Source organism: Polistes canadensis, unplaced genomic scaffold (genome assembly GCF_001313835.1).
Source record: "Polistes canadensis isolate GaletaPanama2010 unplaced genomic scaffold, ASM131383v1 scaffold_234, whole genome shotgun sequence".
NCBI classification, from domain to species: Eukaryota; Metazoa; Arthropoda; class Insecta; order Hymenoptera; family Vespidae; genus Polistes; species Polistes canadensis.
In genome coordinates, this window is record NW_014569781.1 from 223189 (window position 1) to 238323 (window position 15135).

At 28.1% G+C, this 15135-nt stretch overlaps 4 protein-coding genes across 5 annotated transcripts in view; 1 reads left to right on the forward strand and 3 right to left on the reverse strand.

The window, feature by feature from the left end:
- The first annotated feature begins 1670 nt into the window (after positions 1 to 1670).
- On the forward strand, positions 1671 to 4841 carry LOC106790389. The gene is made up of 9 exons (XM_014755221.1): positions 1671 to 1863; positions 1985 to 2215; positions 2275 to 2432; positions 2547 to 2694; positions 2769 to 3195; positions 3362 to 3516; positions 3584 to 3823; positions 3898 to 4130; positions 4197 to 4841. Exons 1-9 carry the CDS (start codon positions 1806 to 1808, stop codon positions 4389 to 4391), a joined length of 1845 nt encoding a protein of 614 aa, XP_014610707.1. The 5' UTR covers positions 1671 to 1805; the 3' UTR covers positions 4392 to 4841.
- Positions 4789 to 6118, reverse strand: LOC106790391 (protein FAM32A). Its single transcript, XM_014755223.1, has 3 exons — positions 5801 to 6118; positions 5419 to 5551; positions 4789 to 5058 (listed from the first exon to the last, which is right to left on the reverse strand). Exons 1-3 carry the CDS (start codon positions 5884 to 5886, stop codon positions 4936 to 4938), a joined length of 342 nt encoding a protein of 113 aa, XP_014610709.1. The 5' UTR covers positions 5887 to 6118; the 3' UTR covers positions 4789 to 4935.
- A 307-nt stretch (positions 6119 to 6425) lies between these two features.
- LOC106790390 (ADP-ribosylation factor-like protein 8B-A) lies at positions 6426 to 8647 on the reverse strand. The gene is made up of 3 exons (XM_014755222.1): positions 8160 to 8647; positions 7286 to 7602; positions 6426 to 7185 (listed from the first exon to the last, which is right to left on the reverse strand). Exons 1-3 carry the CDS (start codon positions 8280 to 8282, stop codon positions 7065 to 7067), a joined length of 561 nt encoding a protein of 186 aa, XP_014610708.1. The 5' UTR covers positions 8283 to 8647; the 3' UTR covers positions 6426 to 7064.
- Positions 8648 to 11940: 3293 nt separating this feature from the next.
- LOC106790395 (elongation of very long chain fatty acids protein AAEL008004-like) overlaps positions 11941 to 15135 on the reverse strand; it is an 8757-nt gene continuing 5562 nt past the window's right edge. For both annotated transcript variants that reach the window (XM_014755229.1, XM_014755228.1), the window contains 3 exons: positions 13740 to 13796; positions 13550 to 13655; positions 11941 to 13439 (listed from right to left, as the gene is read on the reverse strand). In XM_014755229.1, the coding sequence (XP_014610715.1) occupies positions 12973 to 13439; positions 13550 to 13655; positions 13740 to 13796 (630 nt within the window). In that variant the 3' untranslated portion in view covers positions 11941 to 12972. The remainder of the gene's footprint in view (positions 13440 to 13549; positions 13656 to 13739; positions 13797 to 15135) is intronic.

Consider the following 15135-nt stretch of genomic DNA (forward strand, 5'->3'; position numbering starts at 1 on the left):
AAAAAAAATGGTTTCTACGTGATCTCTCTCTCCCTCTCTCTCTCTCTTTCTCATTCGAAAGATAAAACACACTTATTATAATATATATATATTATTATCTGAAAACCACACAAAGAAAGTTCTTATATATATTTAATCACACTAAGTTGTATTATTTAAAAAATAGAAAAAAATTCTTTTCGTTAATCTTGAAATACAGTAAAAGATCAAAGAAGGAGTGAAAGTAACCGAAACCATCCTCGTTCTTTACGAGGTTACTTTATTTTTTATATATAATTAATACTATTTCTTTTTATCACATACATATATATATATATATAAAAAAAAAAAAGAAATAATTTATTAAAACTAACAACACTACCTTTGATCTCCGAGATGTTCGTAGAATAATATTCGTATAAATCACTTATATATCCTTTTTCTTCCCCCTTTTTTTTTTCTTTTTTTTTGTATCTTATCTTCTTTACTTTTTATCTCGTTTTTATAAAAATTCAACAATAATTTGATATATATATATATATATATATGAAAAAATAATAAATTTTTCGTGTGACACGACACAGTATAACAAAAAAGATGTTTAAAATGAAAACAACGTTTGAAAGAATTAACAAAGAAAAAGAAGAAGATGAAGATGAAGATGAAGATGAAAAAGAAGATGATGGAAATGATATCTTTCGTGAATTGGGAACTCGCGACGATAGTCTCCAAGCAACTGCATGAAGAAAAGGAAAGTTTACCAATTTATATGTTACATGTATCTGTGTGTATATATATATATATATATTCTATTACTTTAATTTAAAATCCTACATGTTAAATATAATATTAATAAATAAAAAGAAAAAATATAAAAGATTTACCTTTTGTCTAATATATATTTATCACGAAAATCTTTTTTATATGGAGTAGTGTTTCACACAATCGATTGAAAAAGAAAAACAATTTGAAACGATATATCACTTTGCTTAGCTAGATCACTAATGAACTCTTGCGAGCAAATTCCTTTCTTTTAACGTGTTAAGCACATATTGTTCATAAGTCGATACAATGTACAAGTCATTTCCTTAATTTATCTTGTATTCATAATTTGTAAAAGAAAAATACAATAGACTTTAACCATTGCGTCAGGGTTGCATTTTTTCTATTCAATAAATTATTCTCAATATTAAATATTTCAAATGTTTTTTTTTGGAACATTTTTGTTTTGTCTTTTGTTTTCTGAACAAATATATAAAATATCTAACTTTTATTAAATATCATATAATTATATTTTTTTTTTGTTAATTATTAATTTTAACGCAACAATAATCCTGTATAAATTTATCGTTTGTATTTTTTATTATTAATTTTATATAAATTGTCATATATATACGATTAATTAATTTACGAACTTCGATTTAAAAAAAAAAACTAACAATAAAACTAGCAATGATATATAATAATAGCGTGATATTGATGAACTTTGTTCTATGTATTTATTCCTATTTTCAAATCTTTTCTGTGAGAAAATTTAATGTAATCTGCATATATTTATACATTTTTAAATTTAAATACAATACGCGCGTTAGACTGTTTTACCGATACATGGATACGTATATTACAATACATTGAAAAATGTCATAATTAATTCTCTAAATAAATCATAGGTGACAGGAATATCCTGACAATGTCAGATTAGGGTGGGGCATCATGTTTTTTTATTTTCATACATTACTACTCATTAATATTACCAAATGATTCAATTTTAAAGTAATATTGTTATACGTAGTTATTATTTTGTATTTATCAATTGCAATAATAAAATGATGTATAACGTACGGATTATCCATTTAATTTTAACAATATGTTTCATTTATCAAGGTAAATTGTTTCTTTAATTAATGTCATTAAATTATGTTAACTGTTAATATTAATAACCGTAATATATATATAATTATTCTTTATATTTATAAATGTGTAAATCATTTTTTTAATTTTATAGTGTCTGGATCATGTCAAATACCATTGATAATTAGAGGTTCTTGGTTTTCTTGGGAAAATGGGATGAATACTTTGACAGAGATTAATGCTGAAACAATGTCAAATCGTGGATCTTGTATAGAAATGATGGAAGAATTACATGTTAATTATACGTTTGTTTTTCGAAAAAGTGATTGTTATCATTGCGTGAAACTCATTGTTAGAACTGTTAACATATTAGAGAAACTAGAAGGTAAATGCATTGTTAATATCTAAGAGATATTGTTGTTACATTAATTTTGTATATTTTAGCAAGCTGCGTAAATCTAGCACCCAATGTTGAACCTACGATAGAAAATGTCTGTAAAGGATTACGTCCAGATCAACAATTAATAACATTATTTTCGGAAAATTATGTTCCCGTTAATTGTAGATCATCCCTCGAAGGTGTATGGCAATTCGCTTATCAGGCAAGTCTCTTCACTTTTCCCATAACAACTTTTCTATTAATGCTTGGATATTTATTTCATTAGAAAATATAAATAATCTTGTAGATACTAACTAATCGTTTTGTTTTCTTGTAGAATCGATTCAGATTTACAGGAGAATGCAATCATCCGGATGCACAAATACGCTCTTGTCAAACTGCTGGCACACAGTTTCTTATAACTAATCAAAAATTTAATATAACTTACAAACAGTGTCCAGGCATGAAAGAAACCTTTGATGGAGGTTAATACATATTATCTAATATTTTTATCGATTATATAAAGTATAATTTCATTACATTGAATTATTTATTTTAGTGGTAGAATACAGTTGTTTGGGTGATTGGTTTGTCGACAAAAATCACTTTTTTGCTGTAGCAAATACTAAAGAATCTAGAAAGGATGAAAAGTATAGATGTTTCTTAAAAAATCGCGATGACGATTTATATATTGGTGTATCTATCACAGCAGAATGTAATACTTTGAAAACTGTTGAAAAGAGTCCTGAAAGATTAAGAGTTACACCTGTTAAAGCTGAAGTTGTTGAACCTGGTTGTCGTTTACCACAAGATATGCATGGTAATTGGATAAATACAGCTAACATCGATGCAGATGTTTTTATTAATGAAACGCATATCATTGAAACATGGTATCCTGATGAGGGCCGTTATAGGCGTACAATTTACGTCTGTCGTGAATTAAGAGACAGTAGGATAATGATGGCAAGATTAACAGTTGATGGCTGGTACGTTTTATATAATTTATATTGAAATATATGTATATATACAGTAATTCTTTCATGAACACATTGCTTTTGTAAAATCAAATACCTGTATAAATGGAAGAATTACTGTATATCGTTGTTTTTTATTGTAATTAAATCATCCGTTTACAATCATTTTTTATTCTAGTCAAAAGGATTACGTTTGTTTTGATGTTGTTCCTCGGCATCACAATATTATTAGATATCGTCGTGGTGTTGCAGTAATTAAAGATGATTTTCATACAGTCTGTTCTTGGGTTCAATTTCAAAATACGAAAAATTGGAAATACGATTTATTCCTAGGTACGTATACAAAATAAAAAGAAGAAAAAAGTGTATTTTATATTAATCTTTATCGTTTCATTTTAAGCGGAAAATCCTGTACCTGTACGTTGTCCTGTTGCTGGAAAATACATGTTTAAACAGAAAGGAGATGTTCTTTTCGAAACACGTATTTTAGGTGGTGTAACTCTATCACCACGTCCAAATATTTATTGCAAACAAAATATTTCGGATTTTTCTGTTTGCGATACAGATCAAAAGGAAGTAGCCATAGATGAGAATTATTGTTTGTCCGTAGATTATTTAGGAAAACCGGTTGATATTTATAGTAAGTAAGGATTTTAATTAACGTTTATTAATTCACATTCATTCTTTCAATTAAATTTCTTTCTTTTTATACAGGCGAACCCGATTATAAAATGAAATGCATTGGTTATTGGAAAGAAAATTTAAAATCTTATCTTATTACATATGACGAATTGGATCCTTTCAGCAAGTACCGTTGTTGGGTATATCAAAGAGCAGATTTAAATAGAGTATTAATGTCTCAAGCAATCGGACCATTTTGTGATCTTAAACAAGATGTCACGAGTAGCAATTATACGGAAGGTGCAGCAGTTGCACTCGAGTTGCAAGTACGTGAATATTATTTTTTGTTGTTGTTGCTTTTTCAGCCATAATGCAAACTATTTTTATTACAGGAATACGAACGTGAACGCGACCAATGTCCAATGCATTTCGATGATGGCAGTAATCCATGGATGAAAACTGAAAACTTTATTACAATTTTTCATTATAATAACGGTAACGTAATTGTAACATCTCACACGTTGCTTATTGGACTTTTAATCTTTCTTTTTCGGTTTAATTTTATACATATACGATATGTCGTATAGCGTATATATATATATATCTAAAAAAAAACATATCTATTTTAATTGAGATTCTATTTTGGTAAAACAATGCCAATGATTCAGACTATGATCTATTGATAATCATTTTTATTTGATAATAATTAAGGAATTGATTACTTTTATAATCGAGATGATATAATAAGGATTAAAGTTAGTATAGATATTTTTACTAAATAATAAATATGCCGTCCACAAATTAAAATATTCCGTCCAAGTTATGTATTAATGTACATATAACATTTATCGTATAGCAATGTTATTTTATATTCGTTGAAACTAAAGTATTTCACAAAGTTTCCTTTTGAAACTTTATGTCATACAAAAAAATGATATCAATTTTATCAATCTATAAAATATAAGTATAGATCTATTCTAGATATATATGAAACTATAATTTGTTTATTAAAAATATAAGAATTATTAATGAGCTTATACCATGTCTCTCTTATTCTTTAAACTATCACACAGATTGTTATTTATAATCTAAATAAATAAAAATGTTTATACTCTTAAACAAACGATGCCCTTACTTGGTCCAACTGACTTTCGGTATATCGAAGTGTTCTGTCAAACTATCTAAATGTCTATTAAATTCTTCAACGCGTTGCTTGTGGGTCATAGAAGCTTTCTGTTTTATTCTCTCATTTTGCTGAAATAAATATCATGAATTATATGTAATGTGTACGTAAAGCATATTACTTTTTATATATACATGTTATTCTATAATTAATGGTGCAAGTGAGCAGGAAATAATTCTATATAAAAACTTAGTCTAAAATGTAGAATACAAGTCGTTCATGTAATGCTTTGTTTTCGATAAAAATAAGTTTGAAATTCTGACAAGTATGCGTACACTTGACTGAGCTCGCAAACTAAAAACCTTGTTTGTTAATCGTAAGAATATGCAAAAGATATCATCGATAGTGAAATCTGTTAAACTAAAACTGAATTAAACTCGCTTTTATTATCTATTGTAATGTGTTCGATTGTAACGAAAGAAAGATATTACCATTTTTTCTTGCATCTTTTGGAAAGCTATTTCTGCCTTCGTACGTTTTATTTCAACATTCTGTGGTTTCTCCTCTTCGATTTTACTTGCTATCTCTGCTAGTTTTTTATTTTGGCTATCTTTTTTCTTTTTCCTAATAAACAAATTAAATTAAATATAGGTTATATGCAAAATAATTATAAATAATCGAAATGTCTATGTGTTCCTGTCACTGATAATGAGAGAAACATAATAAACATAACCAAAATAGAAAAGTGTCCAAATTATTGAGAATCATTTTTTAGAATATAAGGGTTATTAATAACTATTTTTAAGCACTGTTAGCAATTAAAAATAAATAAATTTAACCTTAAATTACAAACTAATCTATGCATACACTTACTTTTTGCTCACACTCTGATCGATTTTTAATTTGAGAGGTCCTTTTGCAGCATATGCATAAGGATCATCTTCGTTTGTCGTAGACATGATTTAATATTAATTATTCAACACTTAATTAACACTTAATTAATTATACGAAGCACAGAAAATAACAATTGCATATATTCACTGCAAGTAAAGAACAGACAGAGACAGAGAGAGAGAGAGAAAGAGAACTGCCACTCCATCTATACATCTACAATGAAACTAATTTCCTGCGCATGCGCGTTTACGATGAATCTAATCGGTAAACTGCATTATGCAGTATGCAGTTTGTTACGATACCATTTAATTATAAAATAATTATAAAATACTATAACTTATAAGCTCATAATGTAATAAGCGTAAACCGATGAAGAAAATCAAGTAAACGCAAATGAAGTAAACATATGTAATTAAAAGTACAAGATGATTAAAATATAATAAAATAATATACGCCATCCACACACACACAGAGTGAGATCAGGATTCGGTACATAGGCGAGCATCCATTTAAAAAATGGATTATAGGGTTTTATTTATATGTATATAGGCATATACGTATATACATATACATAACACACAATCATATTTTATAGAGCATAATAAATTGATATTGTATAGTCCATTATTCTTCATTAATTATACAAGTTTACTTAGCATCGCATCATGTACATTTAGCAATCAATTGTTTGAAATCTCTACATCGTGTTGTTTTAATCATTATCAAGTAATTTTAAAGAGATTGCATATTATATAATAATTAATATTAATACCTTTGAGCCTGTATTTGTATTAGCTACCAGTGATCTATTATAATTATTAAATACTATTATGCTCCAATATTACAAGTTCAAATAATAGCACTGATGCTTGAATCGAGTATCTAAAAACGAAAATATAAAAAATTGTTTCTTAACGCTAAACTAGCTCCCAAATAATAAGAGCCTTTCGTGTTATAATCCACAAGAACATACTTGGCATAAGCATTGTTTTTTATATCTTTTTTTTTTCCTATTTTTTTACTTTTTTTTCTCTTTTTCATTCTTCCTCCCTTTAATTCACCACAAACTCTTCGTATTTAAACTTAAAATTGCTAAAGCTTAGGTTGTGAAATTTTCTACGATTATGACTCGATTCTGAATCCTGAACAAAATCCATTTAACACCCCTCGTGCGATTGATCCCAATACTTTTACCGATATCTTGGGTATTCCAACACGAATACATAGCATATTTCCATACGTATTAGCGTATTCCGCTTCGGGAATGTGCTATGAGCCATTGTAACGTAATATCAATATTGTCCTTTTCTTTGCAAGAAATGCTATAGCAACAAATCTCACGATCTTGAATTGCTGACAAATTCCTAAATCAGAGAGGAGTTTTAATATGTAAAGTTAATTTTGTATATAAAATTTATAATTTGACATATTAATCATTGTTTTGTCTCTAGAGAAATTTCTTACATTCTTTCTATAAGCCCATTTTCATCCAATGCGTGAGGAAGGTCCCTTTTATTTCCAAGTACTAGAACTGGTATACCGGATAGTTGAGGCTTGTCCAGTAAATTATGTAATTCGTTACGACTGGCTTCAATTTTTTCTGAATCAGCTGCATCGACCATGTACACTATAGCATTGACACCTCTGCAATATCTTTCCCACATGGATCTAAACCTTGGTTGACCGCCGATGTCCCAAACTTTGATGGTAACATTACCCTTAGTTATTTTACGCATATTAAAACCAACCGTTGGTATCATGTCTTCGCTAAATTGTCCTGACTGCAAACACAAGAAAAACATTTCTATAACTCTATGCCCATTGTATTTTTCTATAAAAGTTAATAAACTGCAAAAAAGATGGACTATATTTCAAAGTATTATCGTTCCTTGTTAAATGCACCTATGCATTTCTTCCAAAACGATGTACCAGGATTAAACATCGATTTGCAATTGATTTAAAGATCTTTTATCTAGAATATAATTGAATGTAAGCAAAAAATTGAAAAAGCAAAAGATAGTTTAAAACACAGATAGACAAAAATATATATATATGTATATATATTTATCCTAATTTTAAAAACGCACCTTTTTAACAATTTATTATTGAAACGTTAAAGTCATCTAGGAAATAAAAACTATAACCAAACTATGGTGCACGCGTGTGTTGCAATTATTTAAGTATAAATATCATGCTGTTTAAAAAAAGGATAAATGAGTTTTCATATACTGCATTCCTCGATTTGATTGTGTTAATCTGCAGTGTGGCAGGATGTTCAAAACGAGATGCATAATCATGGGGTTTTAACAGTGTCAAACAAAAAGGGGTTGTTCCATACCGCTATAACATTAACGAACGTAGTTTTTCCGCTATATTGAAGTCCAACGAGGGTAAGTTCCATTTCCTCCTTCCAAAAGAGTGACTTGAACCAATCTAAGATCCTATTGATTAGCGCCAACATCCTGAATAATAACGGGGGACGTTGATCCCGCTGTTGTATTGTCAGTATACAAAAAAAAGATTTCTTTTTCTGTTTCTCGTTTTACCGTAGTATTTCACCCGAAATGACGATAGAAGAATAATCAACACAACGACAACTATATAACCACGATTATGGTAATAATAATAATAATGTAAAAACGGTCGCAAAATTGCAACGATGATTATTAATACGACGTTAACGTTAAAACTAGACGATCAACTATGAAGATGACGATGAGAACTATGACAACACTTGCAATCTTTGACATATAGTCATCCGCGGTGGTGAACAAGAGTAGTAGTCGACGTCAGTGCAAGCACCAAGTGAGTACAACGCTAGTCAATGATATTATTTACAATTACCGCCACCATTTAATTTGGGCGCCACTGTTCTATCTTCTTCTCATTTATCCAATACGAATTCCGAGATAAAAACAAACATCTTTTATCTAAAAATGAAACAACATTTTTTTTTTTTTTAAATATTTATGATTATTAATATCAAACGAAATGTTGTTATTCTTCTTCCGGATAGAGGATTCGTTGTAAAGTTCGTTGTCACATTTTGATAAACTGTTTTACAATCATTGACGTGCGTTTAATAGAACACCGGATAAACAGTGGTTCTCAAATTGTATCGAATAGTAATACACGCATAAATAATAATCGAATATTTTTATAAAGAAATAAGGTTGTTACGATATATGTATGTTACGTCGTTTTAAAAATGATTTTCTATTTTTGTCTTTTTATATTATTAAAAGAAACGAATGAATAAAAATAATTTAAAATATTGTTAGATCTTATTATGAACATATCGTTTCCGTGGGCGGGAAAGAAAGGAAAAGTGACGACAGATGCGCGTTCATGGGAATGACTCACACGTGTTGCTGTGGTTTCAGATATTTAAATGAATTTAAAACTTGTCGATAATTCTTTTCGAATGACTAATTAATCTCTCTCTCTCTCTCTCTCTCTTTAATTTTGTATACTTTTGCAAATATATTATACGATACTTTATATCGTGCAAATCGATACTCTACGTCAAATTTATTAAATTGACTTATATCGAAGTTAGATATTTTTTTTTCTAAATTAATCCCTTTTCCTGCATCGATATCAATCGAATTATCAAACGAATAATCAATATTTCAGAAAATAGGTTTGCTAAAGTATGTCACGAATATTATTTATCTTCTAAATATTTCGAAAGAGAACATATATATATATATATATTTTTTTCTCTTTCTATACTTGAAATGATTATTTTGGCATTTATTATGCGAATCGAGATTAGATTACACATTATGTTTTTGATCGAATGATTTGTAGATTAAAGAAAAAAATAAAATAAAAAACAAAATAAATGAAGTAATACCTTTACCGTTCCGCAGCGCCATCTGCATATTGAGGTTCGAAGTTCGATGCATTTGAATTAACGCGGTCGATACAAACCACCCCCAAAACCAGAATGTATTTTTTTTTCAAAAAATTATGCTTTAAAGCGACTTATTTACAAAAAAAAAAATAATATTTATATATCCAGTAATACGTAGCATTTTTATTATTAACAAAAATACATCACGTGTCGCGAATGGACCCATCGCAAAATCCATAAACTTTGACTATAAAATATACCCCCTATATAAGAATATAATATTGTACAATTCTCTCCTAACGTTATTAACCCACCCCCATTCGACCGGATGATTCAAATACAAACTAGGCAGTATACACGGTGTGTGATATATATATATATTATAATAAAATCGGCTTTCACGAATACGGAGGAATACTTGCAACAACCTAACTTCAAGCTCCCTGCCGTTTTAAACAAAAAAAAAGAAGAAGAAGAATAATTAATTAGATTTAGCTTCGTCTTTTTTCCCTTTTTTTTCTCTTTCTTTCTTTTGTTCTAATTAAAAATTTCCCCATCTCTTACAAGAAGAGATCTCGTAACGAAATGGGGGGATACGATTAAATTATCATTTTAGAGACAAAGAGAAAAAAAAAGAAATTAATATATATATATAAAGCTATCTTTTTTAAAAAAAAGATATTATTTTAGAGGACGTATTATATCGAAGGATCGTTTATGTACATAGCCGCAAATATATATATATAAAACAATATATCTTTGATCTCGACACAAATGTTACTACCACAAATATTTTATGCACGCACCGCACATTTAATTACAATTATACAATTATTGTGTGTGCAATTTTTTATTGACAATTTTCAGAGATTCTTTTGTATTCTCGAGGAAGGAAAAAAAAAAAAAAGAAAAAAAAAAATAAAATAAAACAAACCAACTGCGTAATCATTTTTAACCATCACCCCTTTCCCTCCGACAGCCACCTCCTCCACACCTTACTAATTTTCATACACATAATCGTTCTTATTAATGGCGTATTGGTATACCGTATAATATATCTCGATCTCTTTCTAGATAATACAAAACTAATCTATCTATATACACACGGCTGCTGCTGGTACGATAGAGACATCCAAAGCGAGCGAAATTAGTGGTCGCAATAAAAAAAAAATAAAATGTCAGGCGAAATTAAAATGAAATGAAATAATGTCGAATGGATTTTGATGGACGACGAAAAAATGAACCCAGGAAGTTAATAGGGTTGCCCAAGATTCGTCCTTGAAATATCTATATTATATTATAAATGAAAAGGAATAATAAAAAAAAAAAATTAAAGAAAGGATAAAAGTTATCGAGACCACGGTTTCCTTCGCTTTGCGCGACGTCACGAACATTCACACACACTTAGGCAGGCAGGCAGGTAGGTAGGTAGATAGGTAGGCAGGTAGGTAGCAGACAGGTAGGTAGGCAGGCACGCATTCTTTTACCACACTGCTACAATTTACGATTTACAATATTTTTTTTTTTTCTTTCTTTCTTTTTTTTCTTCTCATTATCGTTATAACATTATTGCCCGTTTATTTATTATATACAATATTTAAACACATCATGAGCTCGTCTATCTCTCTCTCTCACTCTCACTCTCTTTATGTATATATATATATATATATATACTATTTTTAAACGAACGAGAATTATTTTATTCTTTCGAATTTATTAAAATTCGTGGAAACAAGTCGTATAATTAAATATTTTAAATGTAAATCATATATATATAAAAATCATCATTTATATTGTGCGGAATGCAACGAGGAAGAAACACGGAGATTAAAAATAATATGACATTTAATATGAGAAAGTTAAACGATTATCTCTTCTCTTCTTAAGACGAAGAAATCATTTTCTTTTTCCAATTCGTCACGATTCCTTTAAATAACGACAGATCTTTGCGGTTAAAATATTCCCAAGAGATACGGAAACGTCACTATCTTTGTTTTTTTTTTATAAATAATATATATCCAATTAATTATTATCATAATTCTTTTTTTTCATTGAAAGAGAGGAAGAATAGAGATATTATTATTATTATTATTATTATTATTATTATCGCAACACGATTAGGCGATTATCACGAGAACAAAATCGTCTTTTATTGATCATCAATTTTATTTGCTTTTTTTTTTTTTTTTTTTTATTATTTTTATTAGCGGCTTCTCTTTCTTTCTTACTTTTTTTTTTTTGACTTTTTTTTTCCCTTTTCTTTTCTTTTCTTTTTGTTTTTTTTTTACGCACGATGTAAGTATAATAATTAACGGTACACACGATAGCCCAGCAGCATAAAAAGAAGAAGAAGTAGAAAAAAAAGATTTATTGTTTTTATAAATCTTTTTTTCAATGAACTCTTTATGGGGGCATGTGCCGAGATTAAAATTGTCCCATATTTTGGGGATGCACCGTAAATGCATGGTAGAAATATTACATCCATGCTGTATACAATTACATATGTATGAAATATTGCAATAGCTGCATGTGCATAGGCGCATGATGGGAATTATTTGATTGTACCCATTCCTATAACAACAAATTTAATCTATTACTATTTCTTTTTTTGTTTTTCTTTTCTCCTCTTATGTTTTTACATTGCACGATACTTTTATTATTAAAAAATATACGAATATTTGTTTTCATTTAAAACGCAAATAAAATGTGTGTTATATACAACATAGATTTATTTTATTATTATAATCCTGTATCGCAAAGAGTTTAAAGATATACTTTGATATATATCTTTGAAATTAAATAAAGAATAGAAAAAGAAGAAGAAGAAGAACAGGAAATACATGGAAGCTTGTTTTGTTGTTAACTTAATCAAAATTAAGTTTTAGTTTTTTTAATAGAGAATTTTATCCTAAAAGGAAGATCTCATAAGGAATAATAATATGAGAATAAAGAAAGATTGAGAGAGAGAGAGAGATAGTACGACAAGGGAGGAGGGAGGGTCATAAAAATAATAATAAAAATAAAAATAAACAAAAAGTATGTAACGTTAAGTGTGGAAAATATAATAGTACGATTCCCACGTTTGAGATTGTTGTGATAATGGTGGTGGTGATGGTGGTAGAGTAGTATGCATCATTTTAACGAGCTCTCGATGCGAATAATATCTAAAGGCATTTGGTGACACAGTAGAAGTAGAAGAAGAGGAAGAAGAAGAAGAAATGGAAGAATAATAATAATAATAATAATAGAAGAAATAACAACGCCGAAAAGAACGATGATATTCTTGTATGGGTCACTCGTTCAATACGTAACCCTTTCTAAAATTAAATTCGCTAGCCGCTAAACTTTCACCCTTAACATAATAATCAGCAGCATCCCTTCTTATCGTTCCATTAATGTCGGTATTCCCATTCGTGATAACCCCATTTGTTTTTCCATTGGCAATACCATTGCTTCTCGCCATTGCTGCTTTCTTTTGTTGATAATTTTGTTGATAAAACTCGTTGAAAAGGAAGAAGAACATTACTGCGTGCATACCAATCCACCATACAAATGCTTTTGGATAATCGCAATCGATGAAAAGCAATTGGAAAGCGTGTACCATTATTGCTATGAATTGTATCATTTGGAATGCCGTTAAATATTTTTTCCACCATAGGTATGGCTGAATTTTTGGGCCTAATGCGGCTAACAGGTAATACGTGTACATTATAATATGTACGAATGTATTTAATAGTCCAAAAAATGTTGAATGACCACCTGAAACAATGATTTATATATATATAAATATAAAATATAAAAACATTTTTTTCTTTTTTTTTTTTTCTTTGTTTCTTTCACACACATAAACATTTTTTCTTTTGACATACCAGGAGTAAATTTAACACCAAACCATACGGACATTGGCATACAACCATGATGAATAACGTGAAGCGTTGACACATGGTTGTTCTTCTTTCTTAATACAAAAAAGATCTGTAAAATAAAAACATTGTATTATTATTTATTTATTTAACGAGATGTGATCAAGATTATGTTGTTGATTTTTAATTTGCTTACCGTGTCCATAAATTCCGTAAATTTAGAAAAATAATACCACCAACTGGCGTGCACCATCTAAGATCATTGAAAGATTAGTAATATTCAATTATTTTTTTTTCATCAATTATAACAAAAGTGGCCACCAATAAAATAAAACTATTATTAATTAATAAATATTAATAAAATATATATCACCCGGTGTGTTGATTTAATAAACCATTATTTATTGTTTTAATAGATTAAATAAAATAAAGTTTGGCCACTCCTGAGTTATAAAAAAATTATTAAACAATCTTATAAATTTCATTATTTCATAACAATCATTTTGTTGTTTCTTTGAATCATTTAAATTTCGTAATCGTATTACATTACGATGCAACAAATTCTAGAGTCTCGTGGCATGTTAAATAATAAAAAAAAAAAATGTAATGGGGGGGGGGCGAGGGGTAGAAAAATCCTCCTAGGAACAAACACAAAGCTTGTCTACTTCATACTTCCTCTACTTTTTATGTGGCGAAAAGTAATGTTAAAAATGTTATATGATTTATATTGATTATCTAACAAATACTACTAGTTTCAATCAACACTACTTATATTAAATACTTTTATTAACTACAATTTGCGATGCTCCAAATACTACTTTGTTTGTTTGTTTGTTTATTTATTTATTTATTTATTTATTTATTCATTTCATTCTCTATTCTAAATGTAAATATTAGGTTTAGCAATTAATTCGGTATTTAATTGATTAATATTTATTTTTGTGTAAAATAATTATCTCGTATCATTTTTATTATTATTATTATTATTTGAAATAGTATCTACAATATTTTTGATAAAAGAAAAAAGAAGAAGATATCGATTTAAATGAAATCAAATTGATTAACTCAAGAGATCACCGAATTAATTGCTAATTATTAAAAGATTTGTTAGTTACATTGAAAAAAAAAAAAAATAATAATTCGTTAACATCGATTTTCAAATTTAAATATTTAATTTCATTCTATATACCATTACACACACAGACAAATATATTTGTTACTGCGATGAATGATTATTAATATTTCTACTAAGTAATAAATCTAATTATTGAAAAATAATTAACGTCGGATAGGAAAATGGATATCAACGTAAAGAATTTAAAATGGTTTTATATGCTGATCCACGTTTTATAATATATATATATATATCATTAACAAAATAATAAATATTTCCTAAAGTTAAAATCCAAATAAAAAGAACAAGAACAAAAATATAATTGATATTATTTCAATTTAGATTATAATATTTAATCTGTTGTTTGTTTTTTTTTTTAAGTAAACACCTATAACAAATTACACTCGTATAAATCAAATTTCATTTGTTAAATATTTTAAAACTCAGTTTTTTATATACGTAATATATCTGTCTTACA

Coding starts and splice junctions, on each gene's coding strand:
- LOC106790389 (XM_014755221.1), top strand. CDS start 1,806: ATGATGTATAACGTACGGATTATCCATTTAATTTTAACAATATGTTTC. Junction 2,695..2,768: donor GAAAGAAACCTTTGATGGAG/GTTAATACATAT, acceptor TATTTATTTTAG/TGGTAGAATACAGTTGTTTG. Junction 4,131..4,196: donor CAGTTGCACTCGAGTTGCAA/GTACGTGAATAT, acceptor TTTTTATTACAG/GAATACGAACGTGAACGCGA.
- LOC106790390 (XM_014755222.1), bottom strand. CDS start 8,282: ATGTTGGCGCTAATCAATAGGATCTTAGATTGGTTCAAGTCACTCTTT. Junction 7,603..8,159: donor CGTTCGTTAATGTTATAGCG/GTATGGAACAAC, acceptor TTGTGTTTGCAG/TCAGGACAATTTAGCGAAGA. Junction 7,186..7,285: donor AATGGGCTTATAGAAAGAAT/GTAAGAAATTTC, acceptor TCTCTGATTTAG/GAATTTGTCAGCAATTCAAG.
- LOC106790391 (XM_014755223.1), bottom strand. CDS start 5,886: ATGTCTACGACAAACGAAGATGATCCTTATGCATATGCTGCAAAAGGA. Junction 5,552..5,800: donor GATCAGAGTGTGAGCAAAAA/GTAAGTGTATGC, acceptor TTTGTTTATTAG/GAAAAAGAAAAAAGATAGCC. Junction 5,059..5,418: donor AAAAGATGCAAGAAAAAATG/GTAATATCTTTC, acceptor TATTTATTTCAG/CAAAATGAGAGAATAAAACA.